The sequence below is a fragment of the Neopsephotus bourkii genome, unplaced genomic scaffold, assembly GCF_033783945.1.
Source record: "Neopsephotus bourkii isolate Nb327-2 ecotype Australia unplaced genomic scaffold, CSIRO-AGI_Nbou_v1 NB_1615, whole genome shotgun sequence".
Taxonomy (NCBI): domain Eukaryota; kingdom Metazoa; phylum Chordata; class Aves; order Psittaciformes; family Psittacidae; genus Neopsephotus; species Neopsephotus bourkii.
This window is the reverse complement of record NW_026902090.1, coordinates 2653865-2681762: the sequence shown is the minus strand read 5'-3', so window position 1 is coordinate 2681762 and position 27898 is coordinate 2653865. Positions and strand designations below refer to the sequence as shown.

Here is a 27898-nt window from a genome sequence, read left to right as displayed (position 1 = left end):
TTAGACAAGTAAAACAAAGTCCATGTTGAATTAATGCATCGCTTTCTGGAACAGTGAGACTTTTTCCAGAAGCAGGTCTGACAAAGGGGGGGGGAGTGGAGGAGTGGGGGAGGGCGAGAGCAGACTGCTGACTGAGGGGAAAGTATTTTGAAAGAGAATTCTTCTGTGGTTTGGAAGACGTAGGTTTGGAGCTGTTGCATTTTGCTGAGAAATCATTAATTGGCTAATTTCAAACCCTATCCCCCACTCCTACTGGCATATCGAACAAGGATGGGGTCACAGAAAGCTGGGGGCATGTACAGACACTAGCTGAGCAAAGGAAATGACTCCCTGACTTGGTTGGCTCCTGAAGCGCTGTAGATAACTTCCACACTTCTTTATGGAGGCAGAAAGGAGCAAACTTATAAAATATAGGTGAAGGAGAGGTATGTGAAACGGGGCGCTCAGAACTTGGAAGCAGAAACGTTTGAGCGCTGGCCATTTGCCTGGGAGAGATGAGACTGATTAGGCAGGGCTGGAAACGTGCATGGTATTTTAGCTGCTTAAAGGCAAGGTTCCTGTCCCAGATAGTTTACAGCCTAAACAAAGAGAAGGAGATTTGTGCATCAAAGGAACCTGGGCAAGTGGCAATTTGGCATGCATCTTACTATGACCAAAACGTTTTTCACAGTGGAAAGTGATATTTATTTGGTATTTTTAAAAGCTTTTCGAGAAGGGCTAAAGCCAGCCTTGTTTGGCAAGGCAGGAAGTCAGGCTAGGTAAAGCTTATTTTAGAAAGGATTTGAGAGTTTTGGGTTATTGGTACCATGGAGGAGGGAGCCTGCTTAGGTTGATGAGGCATCATAAGAAAGGCATGGGGCTGAGTGAGAAAAGATGGAAAGATCTGGAGGAATGAGAAATACGAAGGGAGCAGAACGTGTGAGAGCATGTAGCTGGATATTAAAGCAAGGCACATCACACAAGCTTAAAAATTTGAGGTAAGACAACTGAATTGATGTACACTTGGTAGGAATCTGGCTGAGGTACCAAAGTACCTGGTAAAGACCAAAGTCTGGCTGCTATGCCAAGAGCCTTTGGTGAGAGCAGTGTGCTTTGCTCCTTTGAGAAAGTAGCAGAGGAGGCAGGAGGTGACTGCAGTAGCTGTACAAAGGAGGTTGAAAGGCCAGCTCAGGGCTCTGGTGGTGAGGAGCAGCAGCGATAGAGGATTTTGAAGATGTTGAGGAAAGGAACCGTTACCTTGGTGATAGACTAGGAAGAATCTGAAATAACCAGTGCCAAGGGAATCACGAAGATTTGGAAAGTGCTACTGAAGCTCTACGTTACAACTCAAGCAGTAAAACCATAGGTCTGCTTTCCTTGACCTGACAGTAAGTATAAATCCAGACAGCCGGAGGAGAGACCAAGTTGCCTTCTCAAGACACCTCATAACTTTAATATGTAGTATGTGTGTGCGCAAACGCACGTGCAAAGTCTGAAATTCTGGTTTGACAGATGGGAAGCTGACAAGTTTGGTGTCTTGCTCTGTCAAATAGTTAGGCACAGTTTCTTCAGGAACAGACAAAGTTTCATCTTTACTGTTCTGAGGCTTTTCCTGTAGGAGAGGTGTCCTAACACGTCACCTGATATGGAAAACACCATGCTCAATCCTTATAAATTCTTTGAGATTCCCCTTTTACTAGTAGACAGAAATACATCAGGTGAAACAAAAGAAAACCTATTTGGTTACTATGCTGTGTAAAGGCAGTGTGAAGGAAGGAGCGGACGCATCTGCTGGCTCTTTAATTACAAGCTGCAGTCTTACACAAAAGATAAAAATGCAAAGCTCTGTTATGGTCTGCCATTATCTGGAAATAAATGTCATTGACATTAAGTCCTGCTAAAATGTAACAAGTTAAATATGGCATCCCTTGTTTTTCTGCAACCAGTATGTTGTAGCATAGCTATTAACAGGCTGGGTGAGACAGAAGTAGTATTTCAGTCCCCAGTGGCTGCAAAGGTGACCTTTTACTACTTGGTAAGCATTGCCAAGGTGCCTACAGGTAATCTTGCTTTACTGTAAATCATGTGATGGTTTAAGAGCTGTGCTACAAATCCTATTTATGCAAAAAAGTTGCACTTTATTAAGCTGCATCTTAAAATAGGTGGGAAATGATGTGTGAGCACACTTAAACTGTGCTAACCTGGGCTTAGATCAAGTTTCATATGGGTTGCCTTGACTCTGCTTCCAGCACTCTCAGAAATAGGCCTCTTCCCTCAAAATTTAGTGAAGCTGCATTGAAACTGGCTTGGCTTAATATAAAGAAGAGTTTTACTCAGAGTTTGTGGTGCCACGACTAAAAGAGGCATTCCCAGCAGCTCCCCTTCTCCTTTATGCTCATGCAGATTTGCAATGAAGCAAACCAGACTTAGGGTCATGCTGACTTTTCCTTGGCCAGGTTGGCTTCAGGTCCACCTCATGGAAGAGCCATGAACTGAGCAAGGAGACGTGGTGGGTGCAAGGCAAGATGAAGGAAAGAAAGGGAAATGGGCTGTTACAAGGACATGGGAGCTGTTCTCTGCTGTCCGCACTGTTTTCCCAGTGATCCATCAGGATCTGTCTCTGTGGCCCCAAGCCTCTACTGTCTCTCTTCAGGAGACTGGGTAGAAGCAAAGTGAAATAGAAGCCTGCATTTATTTGGGGAGGAGAAAGGGAAGAATAGAAAGATTGACAGGAAAGTGAGGCTTTAGAATAGCTAGTGCACTGATCATTGGGGCAGCTGAGGTTTCTGGGAGGGCTGGGCAGAGCACAGCTACAAGTGCCTGAGTTGGGTAGCCCAAACAGTGCAGAAGTTCTTACTGTGCCTGTTTTAAATAGTTTCTGTTTGGGTAGGAAGGAGAATGACATGTATGAATCCTTCCTTTCTAAGCTAAGTGGGTTGAAGTTGGATAACATGATGTGACAGATTGTAGCCCTTTGCCAAACAGACTTTGCTTCTTCATGTGTGCCTTGTTCAGATTTACTAGTGCAGTTGAATTTTCAATAGAGATACCTCCTCCAGTTTAGCTGGGGAGGCATCTTTGACCTGCAAAATGGGGTAAAGGAGTATAAGTGAAGTTAGCCAGTTGAGCCATTAACAGATCTCCTGGTGTCAGGTGCTAAGAACAAGGGTGCCTTCATGCTATTTCTGTATTGAAGTGTAGCAGGATTCTCATCCCATTATTTCCAAGGTGTAGCCTTTTGGCTGATGAATGTACTCTGTAACATGTAGTAAAGTTTATTCTGCCCACTTGACCTCAATGGTGAAGTTGATGTAATAGAAGCTGCAGCTGGGGAATATGAATTATACTTTTGTTTGCCTTTTTTTTTTCCCTCCTTTGGTAATTTTTAATCAAAATTTAATGAATCAAAATTAAACACTTCTGTATTCTCTGTAGATCTGGGCATACAACTTTGATGGTAGGTCTGGGATGGTTTAGTGACTTGTGTCTTATACCACTGCCTGTCATTGTAGGTGGATGAAACCATCATGAAAGTTCGGATTTGTTAGTGTAATTCAGAGCAGTGTCTTTCTACTGACAGATGCTCTCCTGATTCTCTCATACCTCTTTCTAGTAACTTTATCAGTTATGAAGTGTAAAATATCTTCTCTTAAAGACTGGACTAGTAGTCTGATATGTTGAATCCTGCATCAGTTGTCTTAAGTAACACAGCCACTGAAAGCTCCACTGCTCCCTTAAGCAAATCTTGGTGTAAAGACTATCTCACGGGCTAGAGAAACAACTGGTCTTTGAGAAACAAAGCAAAATCACCCTTTGACTGCAAGGAGGCCCGTATCTCCATAATACTGTTTTTAAGTTACAAACCTCATGTATGTTTGTGGTAGCCACTGCACTACTGAAAGAAGCCAAACGTGTAATCTTGGAAATGGCTGTAGTTTTTGCTATGAAGGCATTTTGCAAGAGGAAACTGTAATGGTGGCTTCCCTTTTTGATCTGTAGGCTTACAAATAGAACTGCTAAACAAAAACATTGTAGGACCCTCTCTTCTCTAAATGGATTTTTAACACTTTTGATTGTCTCTAATTCATGGGAAAACTTCTCTTCCCTTCCTACTTCCATGCAGCCCTTCATCCATATGCGGAGGAGTCACCTAAAGGGCTTTCCTCTCAAAGAGATTTCCTCTTTTCCTGCGACTTTGAAGCCAGGTTTCATTAGCTAGGTTTCATTTATCAGACCCCATCTTGTAATAGAGTATTTCTGTGGGGATGGTGTCATATCCTGATAGTACTAATTACAAACTAGCTGGAATTTGTTATCAGTGATAGGACAGTTAAAGCAGCAGGAGACAGTATTTTCCTCTTGGAGGCAAAGGTTTTGACAGGTCTTACCTGACCAGAATTGTAAGGATCCAAATGTGACTCATCAAGGGAGGTCGACTTCAGAGCTGTAGCTTTGCTGAATTTTCTGCTACCGGATGCTCTGTCAACGTTCCCCCTCACCCTTTCTGAGGTATTATTTCTTACTTTCTCTCAGTAATGGTTAGCTTTTTTCTTTAAAGTTTCCATGCATTGCCCAGGAACAGAATGCAGTTGAGCCACAGAGCCAAACAGATGGTTGGGTCTGCTTCACTCTCTCCAGAAGAGTGTTTGCCTCAAGCTGCTGCAACCTTTCCTACCTCCTTTGTCCTGCAGCGATCAGGAGCTCTGGATTTACTTAATTTCCTGCCCATTCCTGTGCCCTGACAACCCACTATTTATTCCTGGCCATGCCTTGTGACTGCCAGTAGAAAGTGCTAGGAAGGCTGGTGAGGGTGCACTTTATTGCTTGCCTTCCCTCCCTTTGATCTAGCTACAGAAACTCAGGCTGTTACATGCACTGCAGCTTGGGTTCAGGAGAGGGGCATGGTAACGCTTTCCATGTCTGCTGCTGTAGAGCAAGGCTGGTAGTTCATGTTTTCAGTGCCATTTGTAATCTTTTAAACTAATGGAGAAGGTTGACCTTGAGCGTGATGGAAATGCCACAGTAGATGACTCCTGGTGGGTGGAGGAAGATGCTAACAAAGTGTATGTTCTGTTCTGCTCACTGGCTTGCTCTTAGGAAGTCTACTGACCCCTGCCTGGCTGGGAAGGGGATAGATGCTGCAAATGAACAGAGATGCTGAGTTTTTGGCTCAGACACCATACTTTAAAACTAGCCTGTGCTTTTGAAGTGTGTGTCTTAGTTCTGGCCCTTGTTTACCACTGCCGCAAGTCTATTTTTCTGGAGTGAGGTCTAGGAAAAGTATGCAAAGCTCTTCACAGCTCACAAGTACAAATGCTGTATGGTCTCCTGTCAAATGCAAAATGTCTTTATTCCTTTATCACTTTTTTAATGCTGTTTCAAGCTTGTTGCTGTAGACATGTGCTGTCTGGGAGGTGCCAGGAGAGCAGTGTGATGGGCCAGCCCCTCTGAGTTGGGGAGGATCAGTCCTTCTCGGGATGCAGGGCTAGGGTTTCAGTAACACAATGCTTTCTGCAGCCATGTGCGTGTTCCAAGAGCCAACTGGCTGGAGCTCCCGCGGTGACGCTTGGCTGATTTGGCAGCCAGGTTGATTCTGTCAAGTTACAGTATGGGAGTTCAGTCCAGTTTCAAATCCTCTCCCTTACCCGCTCGAGGAACTTGGAGGGGGGTGGGGGTGGGAAGGCAGGGGGAAGCTCTCAGGGGACTTTGTGTCATTATTGGCATGGAAGCACTTTGTGATTATCAGCAGCAGGGTAGTGGCAAGGGGCTGATTATCTATCATGTCGTCAGCATAAATAATCAGTGGGCCCCTGAGTAGGGCTCCGCCTTTAGTAACGGCTCCACGTAATCACTGCATAACAGTTTAAAAGCAAGCAGAGCAGAAAAACAGCTGGACTAATTCTGACCCTAACTGATGTTGCCTTTTCTCCCCTCACTAGAAGAGAAATATGTCACTATCCAGCCGTACGCCAGCCAGGGGAAGGATGAGATTGGGTTCGAGAAAGGGGTCACCGTGGAGGTCATCCAAAAGAACCTGGAAGGATGGTGGTACATAAGGTAAAGAAGCCATGCAGCCAGGCTGCTGCAGAAACTGTGACAATGAGCTTTTCTGATCCTTCACTTAGTGTTTAAATTACTCTGTAGCTAGGCAAGGAAGTCCAAATTGTTTGTAATGCCTCTTGAAGGAATATAAAGAAAAGGCTATGATGATACAATGGTGGTTAAAGTAACACTGCAGTGTCTGTGAAAGCTGTGAACCATTCCAGTGGGGAAATTCCTGAACTTGTAGATTATTTTCTTTCCTTCAAGTTAAAAGCCCGTATCTAAGTTAAGATCAGTGAGACCTATCAAAGCTTTCTGTTCTATGTAACTTAAATGTGTTTCCGGTATAAGAGTTATTCTGTAACATGTTTAAATCTATTGATAGCAATGCTGAAAGGCTGATTGTGATCTCTTGAGCTGTCTGGGGGAGGTAGTGCTATTTTCAGGAGTGGAAGAGATCAGTCTGCTGGCTATAGCTCTTGTCCATACTTATTGGTGGTCTCAAATAATTTGCCTGATTTCTGCCTGTCCACCTTAGATATTCCCAGTGTACAGAGATTGGATTCTGAGGGCAGGTGAAGTTATCATTGTGTGTCAAACTTTGTTATATGTTTGTCATAGAAGATAATTGTGACTTAAGAATCCTCCTTTTAAATGCTTATGGGGAGGATGTAGGTTAGCTATGTCTTAGATAGTAATATAAGGTCAGGAATGAGTACTTGCTGAGAGCTTTGTCAATCTAAGCATACACAATACTTAAGGTTTAGTGCTTTTTCTTGGTTCTGCCCCTTGTTTTGTATCTGTATGTGAATCTGCCAGTGCTGTGAAATCCCATTTCTCTTTAAACAAGATGTGATTCTACAGGTAGCTTATAAGCACAGGCTTCTCTTTCAGGCAGTGAAAAACATCTCATTTAGTCATCTTTTTACATTCAGCTTGTAAATGCAGTTATTATCTCTTCCCCTTTCCTTCCTTAAGCCAAAACTTGCTTTTGTTTTGAATTCTGCTTGATTTATCAGCTATGAATGAGGACTATGAAAATGCTGACTGAAGCAGTGCTGGTGTTTTTCTTGATGTCCGTTACTTAGAAAACTGATACTGTTGAGTTATGGGGTTTCTTAATTTTTAGTTTTAACTTCTGTTTAATGTTCCCATAGAGGGAATAGGCTAATAAAGGTAGCAGGGGAGCCAGGAAGGCACTCTAGATAGGAGGAACTCAAAAATGCCTGGGTTTGGTCAGGTCACATATTTTTTCTCTTTTAATCATTCACAGAAGTGGAATCCAAAGTTTCAGATAGAGGAATCAAGAGCACATAGGGGCTTTTTAGAGAGGAGAAACACTGCAAGACATCTTTAATTTATTTTGCTATTCTTAAATGAAGCCGTATGACTACTGTAGATTCCTCTTTGCAATATTAACAGTTCTACAGTAAGCAGAATTTCTTTTCTTTCTCCCTGCTTTTCCTCACATACCCCTTCAGGCCAACCCAAAACACACACTTTTCTATATAGCAGAAGTGGATTCTAGCAGACAGTGACTATTGCTGCAGTAGCTTAAGTAGCCACTTCATGGTGATCTACTGCAAGGACAGTGGATGCTCCAGCCATCCCATTGTAGTTAGGGAATACAGCATGCCCTTGGCTTTTTTGTAAGAGGCATTTTGAGTTGAGCAACCACTCTTCTTGTTGAAAGGTGAGTTAGGACCTTCCCATATGTGTGTGATAAGTGTGTTGGGTGTCAGCCATCAACCTCTCTGCCTATGGAGCCGTCTTGCTGGCGGATTAAACTGCTTTTAGAAACAGTTGGGGTTTTTAACATAGCATCATAGAATGGTTAAGGTTAAAAGGACCTTAAGATCATCTAGTGGACAACACTTTTGGAAATGTTGATATGTTGATCCATCCCTGCAAGATGGTCCTTTGCTGTTTATTAGACTTAAACTGCTCTGTGTACTGTTAGGTGCCATTCAGGAAAGGATTCATCTTCTGCAGAAAGACATTTTTCTGACTACTGAGTGCCTTAAAAGGAACAAATCTTTCTGCAGTGAGCGTGGGGGAAGAGAGAGCAGGAAGAGAGTGCAGTTGAAGCCTGCTGCCTTCTTGTCTGCTGGGCTGGGTAATGGAGACTGAACACGCATGCATCAATGTGTAGAAATAAAAAACAAATCCAGCAGCTTGCAAATGGAATCCACCTTAAAGACATTAGCTTGTTCCACCTTAAATATGTAATTTCCCCAAATTCCTGGCCATGTGCTGATCCTCATTTCCTGTCCTTTTTCCTTTTTTTTTTTCTTTTCTTTTTTTTCCCCTTTTTTTTTTTCCCCTGGTTTGCTTCCCTCTGGAGTAATTCCAGTGCTCTGGAGCTGGAAAGCAGATGTGACTCTCAGACTCACAGAGGCACTTCTGACTCTTTCTTTAACATTCCTATGGTTTGAATCCATTTTTTCCTTCATGTAATATAAATAGGGAAGGTTTTGAAATCTCTGAGGAACAAAATCACTGCACCTAATTCTGCAAACCTCACAGTTCAATGCTGCAGAAGCTAGAGGCAGTATTTGTGTCTTTATTTTGCTCCGTGTGCATTATGGCTTCAAAAGAAATACATAAATAATTTGGACTCTGGAGAAGTGAAAGGGAGGCTCTGACCTGGGATCCTTCTTACTGTTCTACTGAGCTCAGTGGATCTGTGTGCTTCCCAGAATGATCATGACTGGCATTAGCATCCATTATTAGATCTTGCTTTGTATCAGTTACTGTCGCCTGGAGGTAATCTCATGGTGCCCAAGTGGTTTGGAGGCCAAGTAAGTAGCAATATGCTAAGTAAAACTTCTGTTATTTGCCTGCATCTTCATTTTGTGGTTGGTTGCAAGCCTCAGCCCATGTGAATGAAGTGTAGTCGGGAGGTGTTAGTGGCACAAAAAGGAGGAGGAATCTAGGATGGGGTTTGAAATGTCTCCAGTAGGTTGTGAACATAAACGAAGGAAGTAAGTTTGGGATTCATCTCTTGATGAGAAGATTGAGAAGATTGTAACTTGTTCAAGACTTCTCTGAAGCCAATTAGCAGTTGCCCTTGTTCTTCATTCACCTATAAAATAGGGAGATAAAGTAGTCTTCTAAGGTGATACATGCAAAGGTCTTTGATATTACCAAATTCAAGAACTATTTGACTTACATAAGTAGCTTTTATTCGTGATGTTGCACAAATAAACTGGCAGTTGCTGGCAGTAAATTTCAGGTTGAATTTACTAACTCACAGGAAGAAATAACCAGCAACAGCTTCCCTACTGGGCGTGTGTTGCCCAAAGTTATTAACTGTCCTGATATTGCTGCTACTATTCAGTAGGAGAAACTATGTGAAACCAGAGGTGTCTGAAGCAGTAGGGTTGTATGGGCTGATCCAAATACATACAGTTGGCAGGAGAACTAACGTGCCAGTACAGAAGCTGCCTGTGGCTGCCTTTCTGATCTTAAACGACTTAAGTCTCCCACAAACTAAGATGGATGTAAACTGGGGTTTTTTGCTGATTTTGCACAATCAGGCTCTGTTGAAAGTAACCTTTGGAGCTGGAGTGCTCAGCGCATTGGCCAATGAGGCTTTCTCACAGATTATAATCTTTACATCTCCAGTTCATATAAAGTTATAAAGGGCCTTTAAAGAAAACTTCTGTGCCTTCTGCTGCCCAGGCAGCAGAAAGCATTGGTCAGTAGCTCTGCAAAAGGGCCTTCTACTGCAAAAGGGGAGGAAGCCAAAAGTCGTCAGGGTTGCAAAATGTCATTGAGAACTGCCTTGTCACAACAGGGGATATGACGCATATTCAGGCCTTCTGCGTCTTGACATAGTATCAATGGCTGGACGCTGTGTACCTGTTGAAAGTCAAATCAAGTTGTTACCTGCTGCTACCTGTTAGTCTCCACATGGCAAATAAAGCTCAGAGTTGTTGGGATTCTTTCCTTTTACACCAGAATCTTTGGGGAAAAAATTGTCACTAGGCTCTCTGAGCAGGAGAGATTCTGTAACTTTGCTTTCATGTGTGACAGAAGGCAGGTATATAGGGAGAAGCAGCATCACTAGTATCCTGGGTGATCTAGATGGGAGGGGAGGAAAAGGCAAGATCTTGCCTTTGTACAGGGCAAGTAATGAAGAAGTCTCAGGAAGCAAGCCTACACTGGATTTTCCTGTTCTTATAAAGCCCCTGTACCACTCTTGAGTGTCTGGATGTGGCGAAGGAGCTGAGTATGCCCTGGTGCAGGAATCTCACCAAGACCCCAGAATCCAAGTGTTGGCATGGCAAAGTTGCTCATTTGCCAGGGGATGATTTGCTGATATTCTACCCCACCTGCCCCCCAGCTCTTTCCTCTGCTGTCTAATGAGTCTCCATTTTAATTAAAGAGCCTTAGAGTCCTACTGTTTTAACTTTTGCATTTCCAGCAGATTTCCTGAGCACCAGGATGTTAATGGTGCCTGCTTTCCCACTTACAGTAAAGCTCCTGCCTTGGGCATTTCTAGAGATTAAAGAAAGACAGTTTTCAGTGACTCATTCTGCAGCAAGTTAGTGTTCCGCTAGGGAAAGCAGAGTTATCCACATGGTCATCCCTGGAGTCTGATTGTAATCTGAAATCCCAGCTGAGGTGCTAGGAATGGCAGGAGTTAGAAAAACCACCTTCCCAAAAGCCCAGTTGTGGAAGAATAACTTCAGTTTGAAGTGTGGCATGAGCAGGTCAGGCTGGTGCTCCAGGAACATGTACTGGATTCAGGTGTCTGTTCGTATTTCCCGGTTTATTTCTTTAAATAGCCTCTAACTTGTTCAGAGGAATGAATCTCCATCAAAGCCATTTTTCCTCAGTCAAACTGTTTCTTGACTTTACAGTGCTAGAGAAAGCTGCAGTAGACTGAGTCCCATATTCTCCGTAAGAAAAACTGATCATACAAGACTGGGAGTTACGGGAGGAGCATCAGTGTATGTTAACAATTGCAAGGGGGGAGGCTTGAACAAGGGCTTTGAAACGTAGACACATGGTCTCAGTACTGAGCTCCACACGCCCTTAGTTTAGCCCTTTTTCCTTTTGAGTTGCCACTAGAAAGTATTGAAATATTTTACTTGATAATTTGCTTTTCTGCTGCTGTATGAGAAAATATAGAGTTTGCCTAGTGCTGTTTGAGTGTGGCATAAAACACATAAGTCCTTCCATAGGATGATTAGTGGGTTTTAACAGCAGTCCACAGCTCACGGCTACCTCAGCTGACATGTTTTGATCAATAGGTAATAGAGACCAGAAAAGCTTATCCAAGAACCTCAAATTTTGGTTTATGTTATCATCTATCACTTTTGCCTTCGCTATGATACCTTAAATGTGTGAGAAGACTAGGTTTGATGTGATGACGTTTCGTTTGCCTCTGCAGGTATCTAGGCAAAGAAGGCTGGGCCCCAGCTTCGTATCTGAAGAAGGCTAAAGATGATCTTCCATCTAGGAAAAAGAACTTAACTGGGCCAGTGGAAATCATAGGAAACATCATGGAGATCAGTAACCTGCTGAACAAGAAAGCATCCACCGATAAGGAAACTCAAGCAGAAAATGAGACTGCAGAAACTCATATCACCAAGAAGGAAATCAGCTTGCCCATCCTGTGCAATGACTCTAATGGCAATGCCATGATGACCCCAGACAAGCAGATTTCCAAACTGGCCCAGGGATCCCCAGCCATAGCAAGGATAGCACCACAAAGAGCTCAAATAAGTAAGGCAGTAAAGTAGTCTGGGTTTCCACTGGCTTTCAGTGAATTTTGCTTTCTACCTTTCAGGGCATGCATTGCCTAAGTCCCATGTGTACTGGCTTTATAGCTGAGTCACATGAGCAGATCTTTGCATTGCCTGTAGATCTGCAGGAGCACCAGGACATGGTCCTTCATTAGTAGTGATGAAATTTAATTTCACTCTCTACAAGGGCTGGCTGGTGGTTCTTTATCTTAGCTGGTACGCGTTTGCTTTTTACTTTTTCCCAGAGAAGATGCCTTTCCTTTTGAAAACTCTAAAATGTGACCCCCGCCCTCAGTAATGCAGATGATGTGGTGGTGCGTTGTTAGAGTCAAGGAGACCACCTATGTCTTCTGTTGCATTTGTTCTGTTGTTTTCCTGGGGCAAATTGCTATAATGTTTTGACTACTTTGTCTGCAAAATGCAGATCCTAACACCAGTCTGTGCAAGGAATGGCAAGATACTATGATAGAGGACAATGTGAGTGTTATTAATTTAGTAGATTATTTTTACCTCTGGGGGGAAAACTAGGTATTAGGCCAATTCTGTACTGGCCAATCTCCAATGGAGCTGGTCAGTTCCAGCAGAAAATACAATCCACTACTTTCTGGCAGTGATTTCCTCTTAAATTTGCTGGCTTAGCTGAGATGAATAGCTAAGCTACCTTGGTATTTCTAATATATCCTCATAGTTTCCTATATTTTTTCATGCAGATGCCTTAAATATTGCAAATACTGACAACTAATATCCTCAAACTATGTAACAGCAAAGAGCTGCTGAAAAATGTGTTTAGCAATACTTACAAAGTTAAATAAATTGTCCCTTTCCTGCTCAGGTTCTCCAAATCTACGAACAAGGCCACCACCACGAAGAGAATCCAGTCTGGTTTGTATTGGTTTATGATGTATGTTAACAGTGGGGTAGGTGTGTGGGTGAGTTATGAGACTTTCTACAGCTGTACAAGGTGGTGGTGGTGGTGGTGGGGCACATAGAATCATAGAATCACAGAATAGTTAGGGTTGGAAAGGACCTTAACATCATCTAGTTCCAACCCCCCTGCCATGGGCAGGTACACCTCACACTAAACCATGTCACCCAATGCTCTGTCCAATCTAGCCTTGAACACCGCCAGGGATGGAGCATTCACAAACTCCCTGGGCAACCCATTCCAGTGCCTCACCACCCTAACAGTACAGAACTTCTTCCTTATATCCAATCTAAACTTCCTCCGTTTAAGTTTGAACTCATTACCCATTGTCCTATCACTACAGTCCCTAATGAATAGTCCCTCCCCAGCATCCTTATAGGTCCTCTACAGATACTGGAAGGCTGCTATGAGGTCTCCATGCAGCTTTCTCATGCCTGTTCATTTTGTTGCTTATCTGTTGAGCAGACCTTTGGACATCCTAATGTTAATTGGGAACTGCAGGGATAAAATCCTAAAGTTACTATGCTGTGCATGAGCCTTAAAGCCTGTCTGGCTGACTCAGCAGGATTAAAGTTCCTCTGTTTGTCTTTAGCCCAGACTGGATCTTTTGACTTTCTCTTGTCTTCTGTCCTCCTTCCATTCCTACTGTCTTTGAGATAGTTAAGCTTCACTCTTGTATATATTTAAAGTTACTTGAGACCTTATGGAAGGATGTGTACTATGAGAATGAGACCTCATATGATTTTTACCCTCAAAGCTGGAAGTCTGGACCATTTTGATATTAGGACTGTGATTTTCAGATAGGAATTACTAAGTAGTCTATTAGCACAAAGTCATGCTAATAACTTCTTTACAACTAGACAATACATAGTGTTCAATCTTTGTTGTACTCCTTTTTAGCAGTACGTGACTTACAATTTCTTTTGTGTTATCTGAGATTCCTGTTAACTAGATGAATAGCATATTGGCATTTTCTTCCTGTTTCTTTTTGCATTATTTTCAAATAGACTTTGCTTTGGCAAGACTATTACTCTTAATCTTATGCTAAAAATAACAATGATAATATATATGAAACCGGAACATGTCTGCTGTTTTCAATTATCTTCATTTAATCCAAACCATGCTATTATCTGAAGGCATTTTATTATGCTGCACTTCTGCTGTGTTTCAGCATTTATAGTGCAGAAACATCCAATTATAACATTGTTAGACATGGTTCCTAAGGTGCAGTGGTGCATTCTCCATGAAATACCACATGCTGCGTTTCAGCACATTCATGTAATAAAACTTGGGTTGTTAGTTACAACGAGGATGTTTTAGAAATAGAGCAGTGTGAGAATAAAGCACAGTATGCAATTTGCTTTTCTCCCATTGATGGCTTAGGATCATTTTGTGTCTTTGGCTGTCCTGTACATGTCTGTGGCAGGTCTGACCTATGGTCAAGAGATCCTGACATACTGCAATTCTAGTGTTAGAACCACAAGCTGTGAAGCTTCACCAACATCTAGTTATTCTGTAGATGAGCATTGTGCTAATCTGAAAAGCTTCTGGTACCAAAATTCTTGAAAGGACTCTTACCCCATTCATCACCCTAAAAATAATTGTTACGAACTCTGAAATGCAACAGCTCAATGTAAAGGCTCTTGGCTTTTAGAAGAGTCTGGTATGCTGCAGAGTGTCTGTAAATAGCAGTGTCATGCTTCTTTTGGAGCCTCTGTACAATTTAAATTCAGGTTATGTTGGGATTGAGTAGAGGTTCTGGGTCTCTGTTACATGGAGGAACTGGCATCTTAATCCTATAGTAAAGCCCTTCCTCTCTCTTACTCTTCATGGTGTCTGTGATATTATTCTTGTTTCTTGCTACAACAGAATCCCATTAGCTCATATCACTCTTTCAGATGTCTTAAAAATCCCACAGCAGATTAAGAGCAATAATTCATTAGAATTGCATTTTAAGGCAGTATATTTGGTGACAGGCAGAAACTGTTATGGGCCAGTTGCATTGTGATTTTCTGCAGTTGTGGCAAGCCATTCAGAACTGAGTCTTTCTAGACAAAATCTCAGAGTACATGGGCTGTTGTTACTGTGACTGGAATGGCAGCTCACACTTTATGGCCCATCAGTAAAATGTTTTACTGTTTAGGTAAAGATTATCACGGTTTTAATAGGTGGTGAAGGCGGTATGAACTGTGTGCGTTTTGATAGGTTTCTCTCTTGTGGCCTGTCTCAGCATATCAGCTTCCACTCTGGAGAACTGGGAAGTTATCATTAGGAAGTAGCACAGGAGTAAGGAAGAGTTTTAGGAATGAAGGCAAATATTTTTTCATATTGCTGTTCAGCCACTGTTTCTTTGGTTTAATTGAACAAAACTCCCTGTTTTCTGCAGGGTTTTCAGTTGCCCAAACCACCAGAGCCACCCTCTGTGGAAGTGGAATACTACACCATTGCGGAGTTCCAGTCGTGTATTTCTGATGGCATAAGCTTTCGTGGAGGACAAAAAGCAGAGGTGAGCCTTAACAGCGCAGCTGGAAAAAACTGTAATATTTGGCGATTGCAGGGAACTGGATTGAACAGGAAGGAGTGGAAAGCTTTTGGTTGAGACTTTTGTCAAAGTAACATGTTCCTTGTCATGTCCTAGGTTATAGAAAAGAATTCTGGAGGCTGGTGGTACGTGCAGATTGGAGAGAAGGAGGGATGGGCTCCAGCATCTTACATTGACAAAAGGAAGAAGCCAAATTTAAACAGAAGAACCAGTACTTTAACCCGCCCAAAAGTTCCTCCCCCAGCACCTCCCAGTAAACCAAAAGACCCTGAAGAAGGAACAGCTCCTGGAACAGTTTCTTCAGGAGATACCCAGGACTCTCCCCACAAGCTGAAATACGAAGAACCTGAGTATGATGTGCCTGCCTTTGGCTTTGACTCGGAGTGTGAAGGGAGTGAAAGTCATCGTGAAGAGGGCAGTCTTGAAAAACGACTGTTTCAGCCCCTCAAGCCCTCTCCTATGTCATCACTTCAGAAAGCAAAGTTCAAAGTAGGAGAGTCTTCAGAAGAAGTTGCTCACGAAGAAGAGACCATCTATGAGAATGAGGGATTCAGACGTTATGTGGAAGATGCTTCATCCAATAAGGAATCTAGTGGAGACTCCGATTCTCAGAAAAGCTCCTCTCTCTCCCTGATCCAAAGGAATTCTCCATCTTCCAGCTCTCCTAAGTCATCACTTATGAAGCTCAAGATGGACAAAAACATTCAGCCTGATGTTGGAAAATGCCATTATTCCAGGAGTGAGGAAACAAAACCAAGGTCAGCTTCAGATGTTGGTTTACGTAGTGTGCCAAGGACAGGCATGAAGAAAGAGCCTGGTCAAAGTCCTTCCATTAGAGCAAAGCCAATTGTTAGGCCCAAACCCTTCCTGAACAAGGCAGACTCTCAGAGCCAAGAAAAGATGGATATCAGCACTTTAAGGCGACAGCTGAGGCCAACTGGGCAACTCAGAGGTGGACTTAAAGGTTCAAGAAGTGAAGAGTCTGAGAGCCCCCCACATACAGCTTCTGAGAACCAAGAGGATCCTGTTAGGAGGAGCTCAGCTGATATCATTACAGCTCCTTCCCGTGGCATTTTCTGCTCTAGCCATACAGCCAAAACTGAGCAAGAAAATGACTCCAGATGTTTCTATGTGACCACTGACTCATACCAAAAGGTACAGGATTCTGAAATTTGCTTCCCAGCAGGAGTAGAAGTGGAAGTGCTGGAAAAGCAAGCCAGTGGATGGTGGTACCTGAAATACGGAGACATGGAAGGCTGGGCTCCTTCCCATTATTTGGCTCTCCCTGATAACCAGCGGGAAACTACATCAGCAGAGACTGATGCCTCAATTGCCAGGAACAGGAAAAATGAAAACAAGTCGAACAGTTTAGAGAAGATAGAGAAAAGGGTTCAGGCTTTGAACACCATCAACCAGAGCAAACGTTCAACACCACCCATCCCAAGCAAACCTCCTGGTGGTTTTTCAAAGCCATCAGGGCCAGTGAAAATGAGGAATGGTGTGAGGCAACTTGCCGTCCGGCCGCAGTCAGTGTTTGTGTCTCCACCACCAAAGGATAACAACTTGTCATGCTCCTTGCGCAGAAATGAATCTTTAACAACTACTGATCATCTTAGGAGCGTCCGTCGGAATTCCTCCTTTAGCAATGCGTGGTCACAGCCTGGTGATGCGAAGGGGAAGCAGCCTGAGCGGTCGGGTACAGAGAACTCAGAGAACACCTCCAATCTCTCTACCCAGAGGAATGGGATTCCTGTGTCCACAGTCAGGCCAAAGCCCATTGAGAAATCCCAGTTTATCCACAACAATCTCAAGGACATCTATGTTTCCATTGCAGACTATGAGGGGGATGAGGAGACTGCAGGGTTTCAAGAAGGTGTCTGCATGGAGGTCCTCGAAAGGAACCCAAATGGCTGGTGGTATTGCCAGATTATGAATGGAGTGAAGCCATTCAAAGGCTGGGTGCCCTCAAATTACTTGGAGAAAAAGAACTAATATTGCAATATCTTTAACCTCCCTAATTTATACTGTTCCTGCTGTGTACATGTGGAAAAAAAAACAACAAACAAACAATTGCTACGCAAAAAGACGTTTCCCTGTGCTCCAGTTTGTACAAAGGGACAAAGGAGTCTATGCTGAGGACAAACCTGCTGTGTTCTGGAGAGGTTTGTGGGGCTAATATGTTGTAAACAGCTATTAGGAAGACGCAGCATAGTCAAATGCCTTTTTGTGAAGTTGTTAATAATCTTGTATGTGTAACAGGGTATGATATCCCATCTTTCCCATTATTGATAGGAAACCAAATGTGTGCCTTTTGTGAGAAATACACATGCATCTACTTGGGGAGTTTTGTGCCAAACTCTTGTTTTACAGTCTTGGCTCCTTTTCTCCTCATTCGTGTCCGTACATGGAATACCCAAGAGTTCTGGATGCATTTCCACAACTTACAGTGAGAAGGGAATGGAAGTTACTGAAACACAGAGGGACTCTAATCCTTTGGAGCTGTTCACTTCTTTTTTCACTATTCTCAACAGTTGGTTGGTCCAGAGTTGGAGCCTTTTCACCGTGGAGAGATTTGGTCTCTTGACTTCAGCTGTGTTTTGTTGTTACTGCTAACTCACCGGAAAAGGCAATCAGGTGGTGTTGGTTGGGGGCTTTTTGTTTCCTTTTGTTCTGTCTTGTACTTTGAGTTGGGATTTCAGGTGTTCTAGGGCAGCAATGCCTACTGGTGCTTGTAAAACAAACCTACAAACCCCATGCTTAAGCACGTTGATTACTTTGTAGACTCCATATTTAGTTCTGTTCCTGACTCCTGCCAGGTGATCCTGGTTGATTATCTTCTCAGAGTTGGGTTTCTCAAAACTTGACGTAATATGAAAATGTTCAAAAGTCCCTTAAGACACTAAAGACAAAGCTATCAAACGTGTTACTTCTTGTTTTTGTGATCTGGTCCGAATTCAAGTGTGCTGACTGCTGGCAGGGCCCACCAAGGTGTTAGTTAGAAATAGCCGTGACCTTCTGCAACATCAGTGTTTACAATAGGGGGTGGGGGGGAAAAGCCATCAAACTCAGTCTGCACATACTTAATTTGTGTATTTTTTTGGAATTGTTTTTTCTGTGTTTTGTTTTTGTCTTTTCTGTGCGTTCTTGGTTTACTTTTTTTTTTAGTCTTCTTTTACCAAGAGAGACTTAAAACTGAAGGAGGAGCCAAATATGCGTTTCTGTTCCCACTTGAATCCAAAATGTACATTTGTACTGGAAAGTGTACCTGGGCTTCTCAGGCTCAGAGGTTTAATATCAAAGGAATTAGGCCTACAATGCATCTAACCAGGAAGCTGCCTCTTCTAATTCCATTTCTAATTGCCTTTATTGATGCATGCTTTGAAATGTGGCACATGGTAGGGATAGTGTGGTGGGAAATGGATGCGGCATCCATTGAAAAAGGCTTTGAATATATTTTATTTATGAGGTAGCCAAGTCTTTTGCCTACATCCCTACTGTACTTGTGGAAGACATGGGTTTTTTTGGGGGGCAGGGGTGTTAAATGGCTTTGTTAATCACTCAAGATCAGTGTCCAATTCCTTTACATAATAAGCAGCATTGCAGATCTGTTTTTAGGGGGAGGGGCAGACTATTTCACTACTGGTTTACACTAAATTATACATGCCATTTTTTCCAACAGAATTTCGAACTGATTTGGCTTAGAAGCTAAAGGATATAAAGACTTAAAAATAGCTGGGATCAAGGGGCTGAGTGAAATAGCACAAGAATATCGTGTGTTTCTGCCAAAAAAATACTACGCAATTTATACGTTGTTCTTGTCTTTATTGTTGGGGGGGGGGTTGTGGTTTGGAGTTGTTATTAATTTCCCTAGTAACACTGAGAGAGTTGCCTACAGCTAACCTACACCTAACGTGACCGGTGTCCTGGTAGCTGAAACAACATCCAGGTGCCACTACTGGCTATGAACAGTGCTGTGGTTCGAGCAGCTCTTTGCATCCAAGTGGGGAGGGAAGCTGTTCAGTTGGGATCCCGTTATGTTGTGGTGACAGGAGAAGGAGGTGTATCTGCACAATAGCTCCTATCACAGTGTGCAGGGTCCTCTTTGTACCTTAATGTCTTGCCATATAACATATGTATATATCCAGTTAGCTACATCGTACTGGATGTGTATCTGAGGCATTGTGGCCCTGTCTCCCATACTTCTCCCCATTTTTAATTGTACTAATATGGTAGCAGCCATAAAAGACTGCTGGAGCTGTTGTGAGATTATAATAGAAGTATTATATTCTTCTGCTGGACAGTATTAAATAGAGCAATACATAGAGTTATCTGCTAGATTGCAGTACTAATAGTAGTGACTTAGTGACTCGTATTAATGTTGTTGTGATTTATTTTAACAATAATGATGAGGAAGTGGTTCATTATTTTGAATTAATGCACTTTAACAATAAAAGAAAACAAAATGGAAGCCAATGCAGAGAAATAAGTGCATTATTTAAAGGTGCAGTATATAATTATCATTTTCTTAAAGCACATATTTATTAAGAATTAACTTATTATTTAAAATATTCTAAAGTTTTGTTTAAAGACATTCCCTCTAGGTCATCTCTTTGGGGGGATGTAAAAGCACAGCTCCCAGATCTTCTGCATTGAGCCACTGAATTCTCTGAATATGGTGTGGTGTGACATGAGCCCCTACCTAGGGAGAGGAAAGCAGCACACAAATGGGAGAGCCCTGACTACCGCAGGTGTTCTCACCTGCATCCAGCAAAGTTGAGCACAGAGTAGCTCCCAGCTGCAAAAGTGCTTACAGGGTTCGGAGTGGCAGAGCTGGTTTTGGCAGACAGTTGTGGTGCCATGTCCTTGCATGAGGCTGGTCCCTGGCGGACACAGGCTCAGGCAGATCCTCACACTAACCTGTGAAATGCAGGCCACCTCTGTAACAGTTATCAATCTGTCCCACAGCTCCCTTTCCACCTTACTGGCTTGCGTCTCCAGCTCTGGCTTTTGCAAGGAGATGGTTTGCTGAGCTTCATCAGTGCAGGGGATGACACCTGGTGAGGGTGCCTGCAGAGCAGCCAGGGTTTTCTCAAGCAGCAGCCCAGTGTCCTATGGCTCAGTTGCTCCTTTTTCACATCCCAAAGGTCTCATGTCTCCCTGAGGAGAGGCCAGGACCTGTAGATGGGCTGCAAAGCCACACTTGCTTCTTCCCTCTGCCTCAGATAGGGCATAACCAACCTACTTGATGCTAGAAATGAATGTGGGCCACCACGGCCTGATGGGAAGGCTTTAGTTTGGGCTTCCCTTTATTTGGTGGCTGTTTTGACTGCTTGTGTTTGAAAGGTCACTTTTAAAGAAAATACCCCCCCCCCCCAATGCAGTTTTTCCCCCTCCCATTTTACCATTGTCATAACATCTCTCACCAATCTCTTTTTTTATTCTTCCAACTGAGAGGAAAAGAATTACTTTTTCCACCAGCGAGCAGCTAGTTTTGGTCAGCTCCACTGATACCTGAAATAGCAAGCCCTTTCCACTATTAGCTGTGAAACAGAGTGAAAGGCCTTAAGCTAAATCAGAGAAGCTGACTGCAGGGCAGGAAAACCTGGCAGGGTGCCTCAAAGGACAGTGTAGTGCTAGAAGTGTTTTAGTTCTTTTCTAAAATGTTAATGTCGCCTTAAGCTTTTAGTTTTACTAAATTTGTCGGAACTGACACTGGATCAAGAGCAGTATTTAAATGTAACGTACACCTCAGTGAACACTCAATGCAGAAATCAACAGTACTGTTTAAATTTCTCTCTTTTTTTGGTTTATTCTTGAACCAGAATGTTAAGAAGAGCTCTGCAGGGCTTGGGCAAAGCCATTTGCAGCTGAAGGGGGCCCTCCTCCGGGGGGAGAGGCGGCTGCTATCACCGCGTTGCTCTCACCCGCTGTCCGTGCTTTCCAAAATGTCTTGAATTTGGACCAGCAGAAAATCCAAATGCCAGAGAAAAAAAATAATTTAAGAATGTGAAAATTGTGTCTTGCTGTATACTGCAACTTTAATAATAATGAGCACTTCTGAGTTCGTTATTGAGGTTTATATAATGCCTGAAAAGTTTAACTCCTGGTTTCCCTTGTCTACCCTCTCAGAACACAAGAGTTGTTAAGTTTTTGTCAGCAGCCCTTCCCTGTGGGAGGCAATCCCTGTTAAGTGTTATCTCTCATGCTTTGCAGTGGGTGGGTTTAGTCATACGTGCTCATCCTTTGCAAGCCACACTTCTCAAGATAAAAGATATGATGGGCACGTGTCAGGATACTTAACTGATGTGTTGACAGGAAGCCTTTAAATCGGTGTGTACACTAATAGCAAACACACAGTAATGAAGGATTGAAATTGGCTCACATTTACTCTTAAATATGGAATTTCACATCTGCACGGGTATGGCTGAAAAATGGATTTTACCCTTGTGGACCCACATCCCAAAGACTCCTTCCGTTACAGTGCTATCAAGTTTGACGAAGGCATTATATAATTGTTTTCATCACTTTCAGATCTTAATGAATTGTATTTTATTGTAATATATATTCATTGCTTTCCTCAGTTAAAAAGAAAGTTACTGCTTTTATCTTATATGAAAAACAAGGGAATTTGATAAAGCATTCATTATTTTCATATTACTAGTATTAACAGAATAGAACTAGTACTATTTAATTTTAGATCTTCATAGCTAGCTTGTTAATAACTCATATTTTCCTGTGTTGTATCCTACTATTTTTTCTATTTTTTCCCAAATACTCTGCATTCTTGAGAAAAAACAAATCCAATGAGTGGATAAGTGCAATATTCATAGAATAAACAGGCCCCTCATCCAGGACTTGGAGTGGAACGTGCAGTGTGAAAAGTTTGCAATTCTCTATTCATGCACTCTTAAGGAAAGGGGAAATGCAGGGGAGGGGTTGGCTGGACCCTTGGGTAGGTAGGGACTGACAGGATAGCTAGGGTGGTTTGGGGTCGGAATGACTGCTTCCCATGAAAAATCATCACCTGTTAATGAAAGTATAAGGATTATGCAGCATGTTGCCAGGATTATGTATAGAATGTGCATTAACATCTTTATCAATACAGGACTTCTGAGCTATGCTTGAAACTCTGTATGCCATCCATGCATGATACTTTCTTCTGGTATGTCTCTGCTGGTTATGTCCTCTGTTACACTTTGGAATCAATGGTAACTTCAGAAGGGAAAATAATTCTGCTGGTGCAGTCCCAAGTATTGATACTGTATTGTTACTTGTATTTATTGCAAGAGCTATAGGAGTATTTTTACAGTTCCTTATTTCTTTTCCTTCCCTATTGTTAACCTAAGCCAAAAAGTCCCCGTTTTATCTGATTAGTTCTCACCTGCAGAATTTCACAGCTGGTTTGGGTATTGATTTCATATTTCTTGGCTTGCAAAGGCTGATCACTCAGGTCCAAAATAAAGTTGAGCAGAAACTTTGCTCTTCAAAAGAAATTTTGTCTTAAATTCTGTTTGAATGGAAGGAGAACTTCCATCTGTCAGAAATAATGTGACTTTCCAGGTAGCAGCAAAATCTACTACCTTTGAAAAACTGGATTGTTTTCATAAGAGAAATGTGAAAGCCAGAGCATTTGATTCTGTGAGCTCTGGCAAGTACATCTTCTGTGGCTCATGTTGCTGGAGAGGGGGTGTACCTCAGCTTTCTGCTTAATTTGTGTCCTGCTGTTCTTAAGTTTGTCAAAAAGCATTATTACCAGAGACCTTTGCATGCAAAGAGGAAAACTGAATTCTGCAGCTGTACTGAAATAGTTTCAATTACATGATTTTTTTAAAACCTCTAATATTTTACAAAAGAATTTCGTTTTGAAGAGAGACCTCTAATTCTTTCACGTGCTCTTGTCTAACCTGGCAAGAATTCCACAAGCATCAGTAGAGTTACACTGACAGAAGCCCCACAGAGGAGCACAAAGCTCCTTGTGGGCACTCAGCATGGAATGTTCTCAGCAAAAGCAAACACCGTGCACTCAGTTTCTACACCTCCAAAGGGTGCACAGGCCTGCTAAGCCTTGGTGCTGTCATGCCTTGATCCACTTCCCTGCAGGTCTTGCAGCTTTTGGAAATCAACTGGAGCTTTGCTGCTATTTGCTGGTGGCTTCCCATCACCGGCACCTCCTTCTCTAGCAAGTGTAGATGCTACTTAGCCACCTTGCAAAGTGCTGTGCATAAATGCAGTGTTTGATAGATGTCCACAGTACCAGTAGGATGGTCTGAGAGCAAATGTTTGTGTAAGTTATGTTATTTTCATTTGCTTGTAGTTGCTTGGTAGAAGCAGGGAGCACCAATACAGCGATGCATGAGGAATGTGTCTGCACACTTGAACTGTTTGATGGCCTCTGCTAGCTCTGCCCAGTGCTTGCATTCCTCTTTCTCTCCCTCTGTGCTGCTCGGTAGTCATGTCTGTTGTGTGTGTCTGTAACTTTCAAATAAAGTACTGTATATAGGGCTGGATCCAGAAGCCCCCACAGTCAGTTGACTTTGGGTTGGGATGTAGGTTGATGGTGCTGCTTTTCCTCCTCCATCTTAGACCCAACTTGGAGCAAAGCACAGATGTTTGTAAAGAGTCACCCATAACTCTACTTTGGGGTGTCAGTTTTGTGGGGTGTGCATGCATTGCCAAGGGTGGAATGATGAGGGGATCTTCTTTTATTGGGTGCCCTCACATCAGGGCTGGGGCTCTGCAGCGATTCCTGGAGTGAAAGCTGTGCTGCACTGCTTGCGGGCCTGACTGGCGTAGGCAGAACAAATTAGTTTTTCCCATTTTATAATGTCAGGGTTGGGCTGGTCCCATTAACAATGTTCTTCATTGTTCTCGCATCAAGGTAGCGTTGATTCTAGTTGGAGAGTGCAATTTTTTTGTTTTGTGTTTGTTTTTTTAATAAATAAATTTGGTTTAAAGCTTCACACTGGCGTTTTTACAGACCTGTTCTTGTCAGCATAAGCCACTACTGTCCTGAGTTGAGACTCCTGTTTGTTACTGATCAAAATAATTATGGGAATTGTGTTGATAATTTGGAAATAAATGAGAGGTAACTATATTGGCAGAGGAGAGATAGATAAAATATGAGGAAAAATATGTTTCTAATAAGGCCATAAATTATTGGGTCTGACACTGCAGGTGCTTTCTCTGTATAGATGGGTTTAATACATCACTGCTCTGTGTTAGGCTTTTTCATTAGTGAGAGAAGTTGAAGTTTTTCACTCCATAATGTACTATGACAATCTGTATCCTGAAGCCAAAGCTCCACCTAAGGAAGACAAACATTGCTTATGTGTTTGTTGTAACTGATGCAGTTTGTGTGCCTGAGAGTTTACAGACACTGAGGTTCAGCTGATGGAGCGGGCAGGGGTTGCTGTTCCAAGTGTGCCTGCGTTGGCCTTCTGTGGAACAACCCTGTGCTAGTGGCAGTTCTGGGAGTATACTGAGTTTGGTGATCTCCCCCTGATGCTCAGGGTGATTTGGTTACAGTGGTATGTGTCAGTCTCACTCCCTGCTTGGTGGAGGAGAAAACCAGGAGAGAGAGGATCACTTGGCACTGTAGGAGGGTTTTTAAAATACAACATTTAAAATTGAAATAATTCGGGCTTCTCCAGATACCAAAGCTGTGTTAGTGATGCTGTATTTGATGTCTGAAATATAAGCACTGTGGCAGCTTTCTCTGTGCAAACAGCTCTTTTGTGGTTTAAGAGCTTGTTCTTGAACTGCTTCTGGGTCCCCAGGGAAGTAGTAATAAATAAACAAAATCCCATCATCACCCTTGGCGTTTAGACTGGGGGAGGAGGGCATCAAATTGTATTCTGACTCTGCGTCCCCTTGAGCATCCAGATTCAGTTTATTTCTGTCCCCTAGGAGCAGGTCAGAAGAGAACAGTGCAGTCACTGGAAGTTAGCCTGTAACAATTAGTAAACTGGAAAAAAGTAATAGAAAAGGAATTAAAAGGGAACCTTTTAAAAAATGAAATATTTCAGTGAATAGCTGACTTAACTATTTCCTGCCTTGGATTTGGGGGGTGGGGGAGTTATAATTGTTTCCAGTCTCTAGAAGGAATTTTTCTGCAGCCTGCTGAATAGGCTTGCTGAAAAGACTTGCTCATTACTCATGATGAGTTCAAACCTGGAGTATTGCAAAAGCAAAGTGTGTGTAGCATTACAATGACTTGTTTGTACTGAGGGTCCAAACTGAGTATTGCAGGGTCAATAGTGTACGGAGCAGGGGGCATTTCTGCTGTCTGGCTAACCACATTACATCAGTGCTGTTCCTTTATTGCAGATTTAATTGCAGACAGCAGTGCTCATTACTCTGTCTGCAGTGTTTGGGGAGAATCAAGCAGATGAGCCTCCTTAGTTAAGACTCAATATCGGATTTCATGTCAGGAGAAGTCTTGCCAGCAGTTTGATTGATTGCTGCTTAGGCTAAAGTTCAGATGCAGATAACTCAAGGTGGGTGTTGAAAGCAGCTCAGCTGGATCTTTACATCTGTAGCTGTTTCCAGAGCTGCTAATTAGCCCAAATTGTCTCTGGAACTGGTGGGTAGTCAATTGCAGAGAGCCTAAACCTGTTGTTGAATGAAGGCTGAAATCTGTTCATGCAGTTGTGCTCCCCTCTGTTAATGGAGCAATTGCATGTGTCTGGACTGGAAACTCCTACGGGTTTTGCTGTGCCAAATTTGTAATTGATAAATAATTGATCTAGGCCTGGTCCAAGTGAGGTTTTGCAGTGGGTTTCCTAGGCGGTTGATGTTCTTAATGTGACCTTCAATATTAGATACTATTGTCATTTCTGTGTTGGTGTCGCAGTCCATTTTCTAGTGGTTAGGTGGTGGGAATGTACCTGGTGGGAGCTTGGGAGAGTATGTCGGTGACCAGAGGTAGAGAAACGTGTGGCTGGTTTTTGTGTGTGTGGTCAAGTTGGTGACACTTTTTTGTCGTCTTTTTGTTTGGTTGGTTTATTTTTAACATGGGAACCATTCTGTCTGTTCTGTGTGGGGAAAAGCTTAGAAGTTGGCGTGGTTTCTGTGGCAGTGTATGTGAGAAGGAATAACTGAGAGCTTTCCTTTTTGTTCTTTTTGTTCTTTTTAAGAAAGTTTATGGGCGGGAGTCCATTCAGTTTGGTTTGGGTTGCAAGTTAAGCCAAGAGAGGGAGAAAATGAGTCTGGGGAAACCCTTTTTTTTTGGTAGTAACAGCTTTGGACCATATTTTGTTGTGGCCTCTGATCCCGCTCCTCTGAAGGTAGCGGAGCAAATATCGCTCATCATACAAATGTTAGAGCTTTTGGCAAAGTACTGATTTTCTCAGAGCTGAGAGGTATTCCGAAATTCACAGCATCAGTCCTTAATATACCTATAGCAAAAGTGAGCTAGAGACAAAAATTGTAACTGCAGCCTCATGTGTTGTCCAGTTTTTGTTCAATGTACTTGTGATACTGACCACTTGGGTGGAACTGTTTGTACAGTGAACAACTGCAAGGGTCCAGATGTGCTTGGGTCTCTGAGATGCTTTCCTAGAAAACGAAATCGCACGATTTTGCCTTTCAAAGTCATCCCAGTAAAACTGAAACCCAGAAAAATGACTTTATTTTTGCACTTAACAGTCCCTTGTGCCATTGATGACAAGAGTTGTTGTTAATGAGGGGTCAGATGCCCCAGTCTGTTTGAACTGGCAGAAAACAGACCTTTTTATGATCAGTCCCTGAGTCTGCATGTAAAATGGTCGATTTGACACAGAGTAGAGTACTAGTTAACAAAGATAAGTGACTTCTCTGTGGGCTGACACTAAAGATGCATTATCAGTGGGGAGAACAGAGCTCTCCTATTTGCCAAGTGACCCTGTCGAAACATCCCTCAGGCTTTAGCACAGATCATCTGGGGACCTGTGATGATTTAGCTGACACATACAGTACTGTGGGCCTGGTTCTATGACTGGGACAACAGAAGTGCATCTCTATCATATATATCATCAGTGACAATTAGTGGAGTTATAACACATTGTTTTCGTTTGCTTTGGATATGACAGTGGTGGGGGGAAACAGTTGCATGAAGCATTAGCTTTGTCCTAATCCAGACATGCAGACTTACTTGACTTTAGTGTATAGTCCAGAACTGGTTTCAGAGCTGTCCTCATGGTTGTGTTGCAGACCAAGTGCGGTAAATGGGGGGTGGAATATCACCAGATCAACCTGTGTCTGCTCGTGTCACCAGTGTGGGTGTCTGGGTCGGGGTTTTGCTGCCCTGTGTGGGACAAGGGCTGCACACAGGGGCTGCCCTCTTCTCCATGACTGCTGAACAGCAGCATGCCATGCCCAAATGCTTGCTCTTTGTCATGTCTGTGCCTGTAAAGGTGAAAACTCTGCATGGGTGTCTCAACACAATGAGAAACTCACATTGTCTTGGACAGCTATGCATGTGAACATGAAGAGCAAAAACTGTGCCTGAAAGCAGATCTCTGCATTTCTCTTTAGGCATTTATTAGAGCTGATGTTATCTCAGAATTGAACAGCATTTAATAATGGTTAATTAAGACTGCTAAAAAACTTCTAAGCTTCTGGAGGAAAAGAAGACACATTGAGTTCTGGTCACTTGTAGAGGAGGGAGTTGCAATA

The 27898-nt window shown here is 42.7% G+C and overlaps 1 protein-coding gene across 4 annotated transcripts in view; it reads left to right on the top strand.

Annotated features, from left to right (window-relative positions):
• SH3PXD2A (SH3 and PX domains 2A) overlaps window positions 1-24204 on the top strand; it is a 257343-nt gene extending 233139 nt beyond the window's left edge. For all 4 annotated transcript variants that reach the window (XM_061372608.1, XM_061372609.1, XM_061372607.1 and 1 more), the window contains 5 exons: window positions 5919-6036; window positions 11423-11757; window positions 12610-12659; window positions 15089-15208; window positions 15341-24204. In XM_061372608.1, coding sequence (XP_061228592.1) covers window positions 5919-6036; window positions 11423-11757; window positions 12610-12659; window positions 15089-15208; window positions 15341-17236 — 2519 coding nt within the window. In that variant the 3' untranslated portion in view covers window positions 17237-24204. The remainder of the gene's footprint in view (window positions 1-5918; window positions 6037-11422; window positions 11758-12609; window positions 12660-15088; window positions 15209-15340) is intronic.
• Window positions 24205-27898: the final 3694 nt, after the last annotated feature.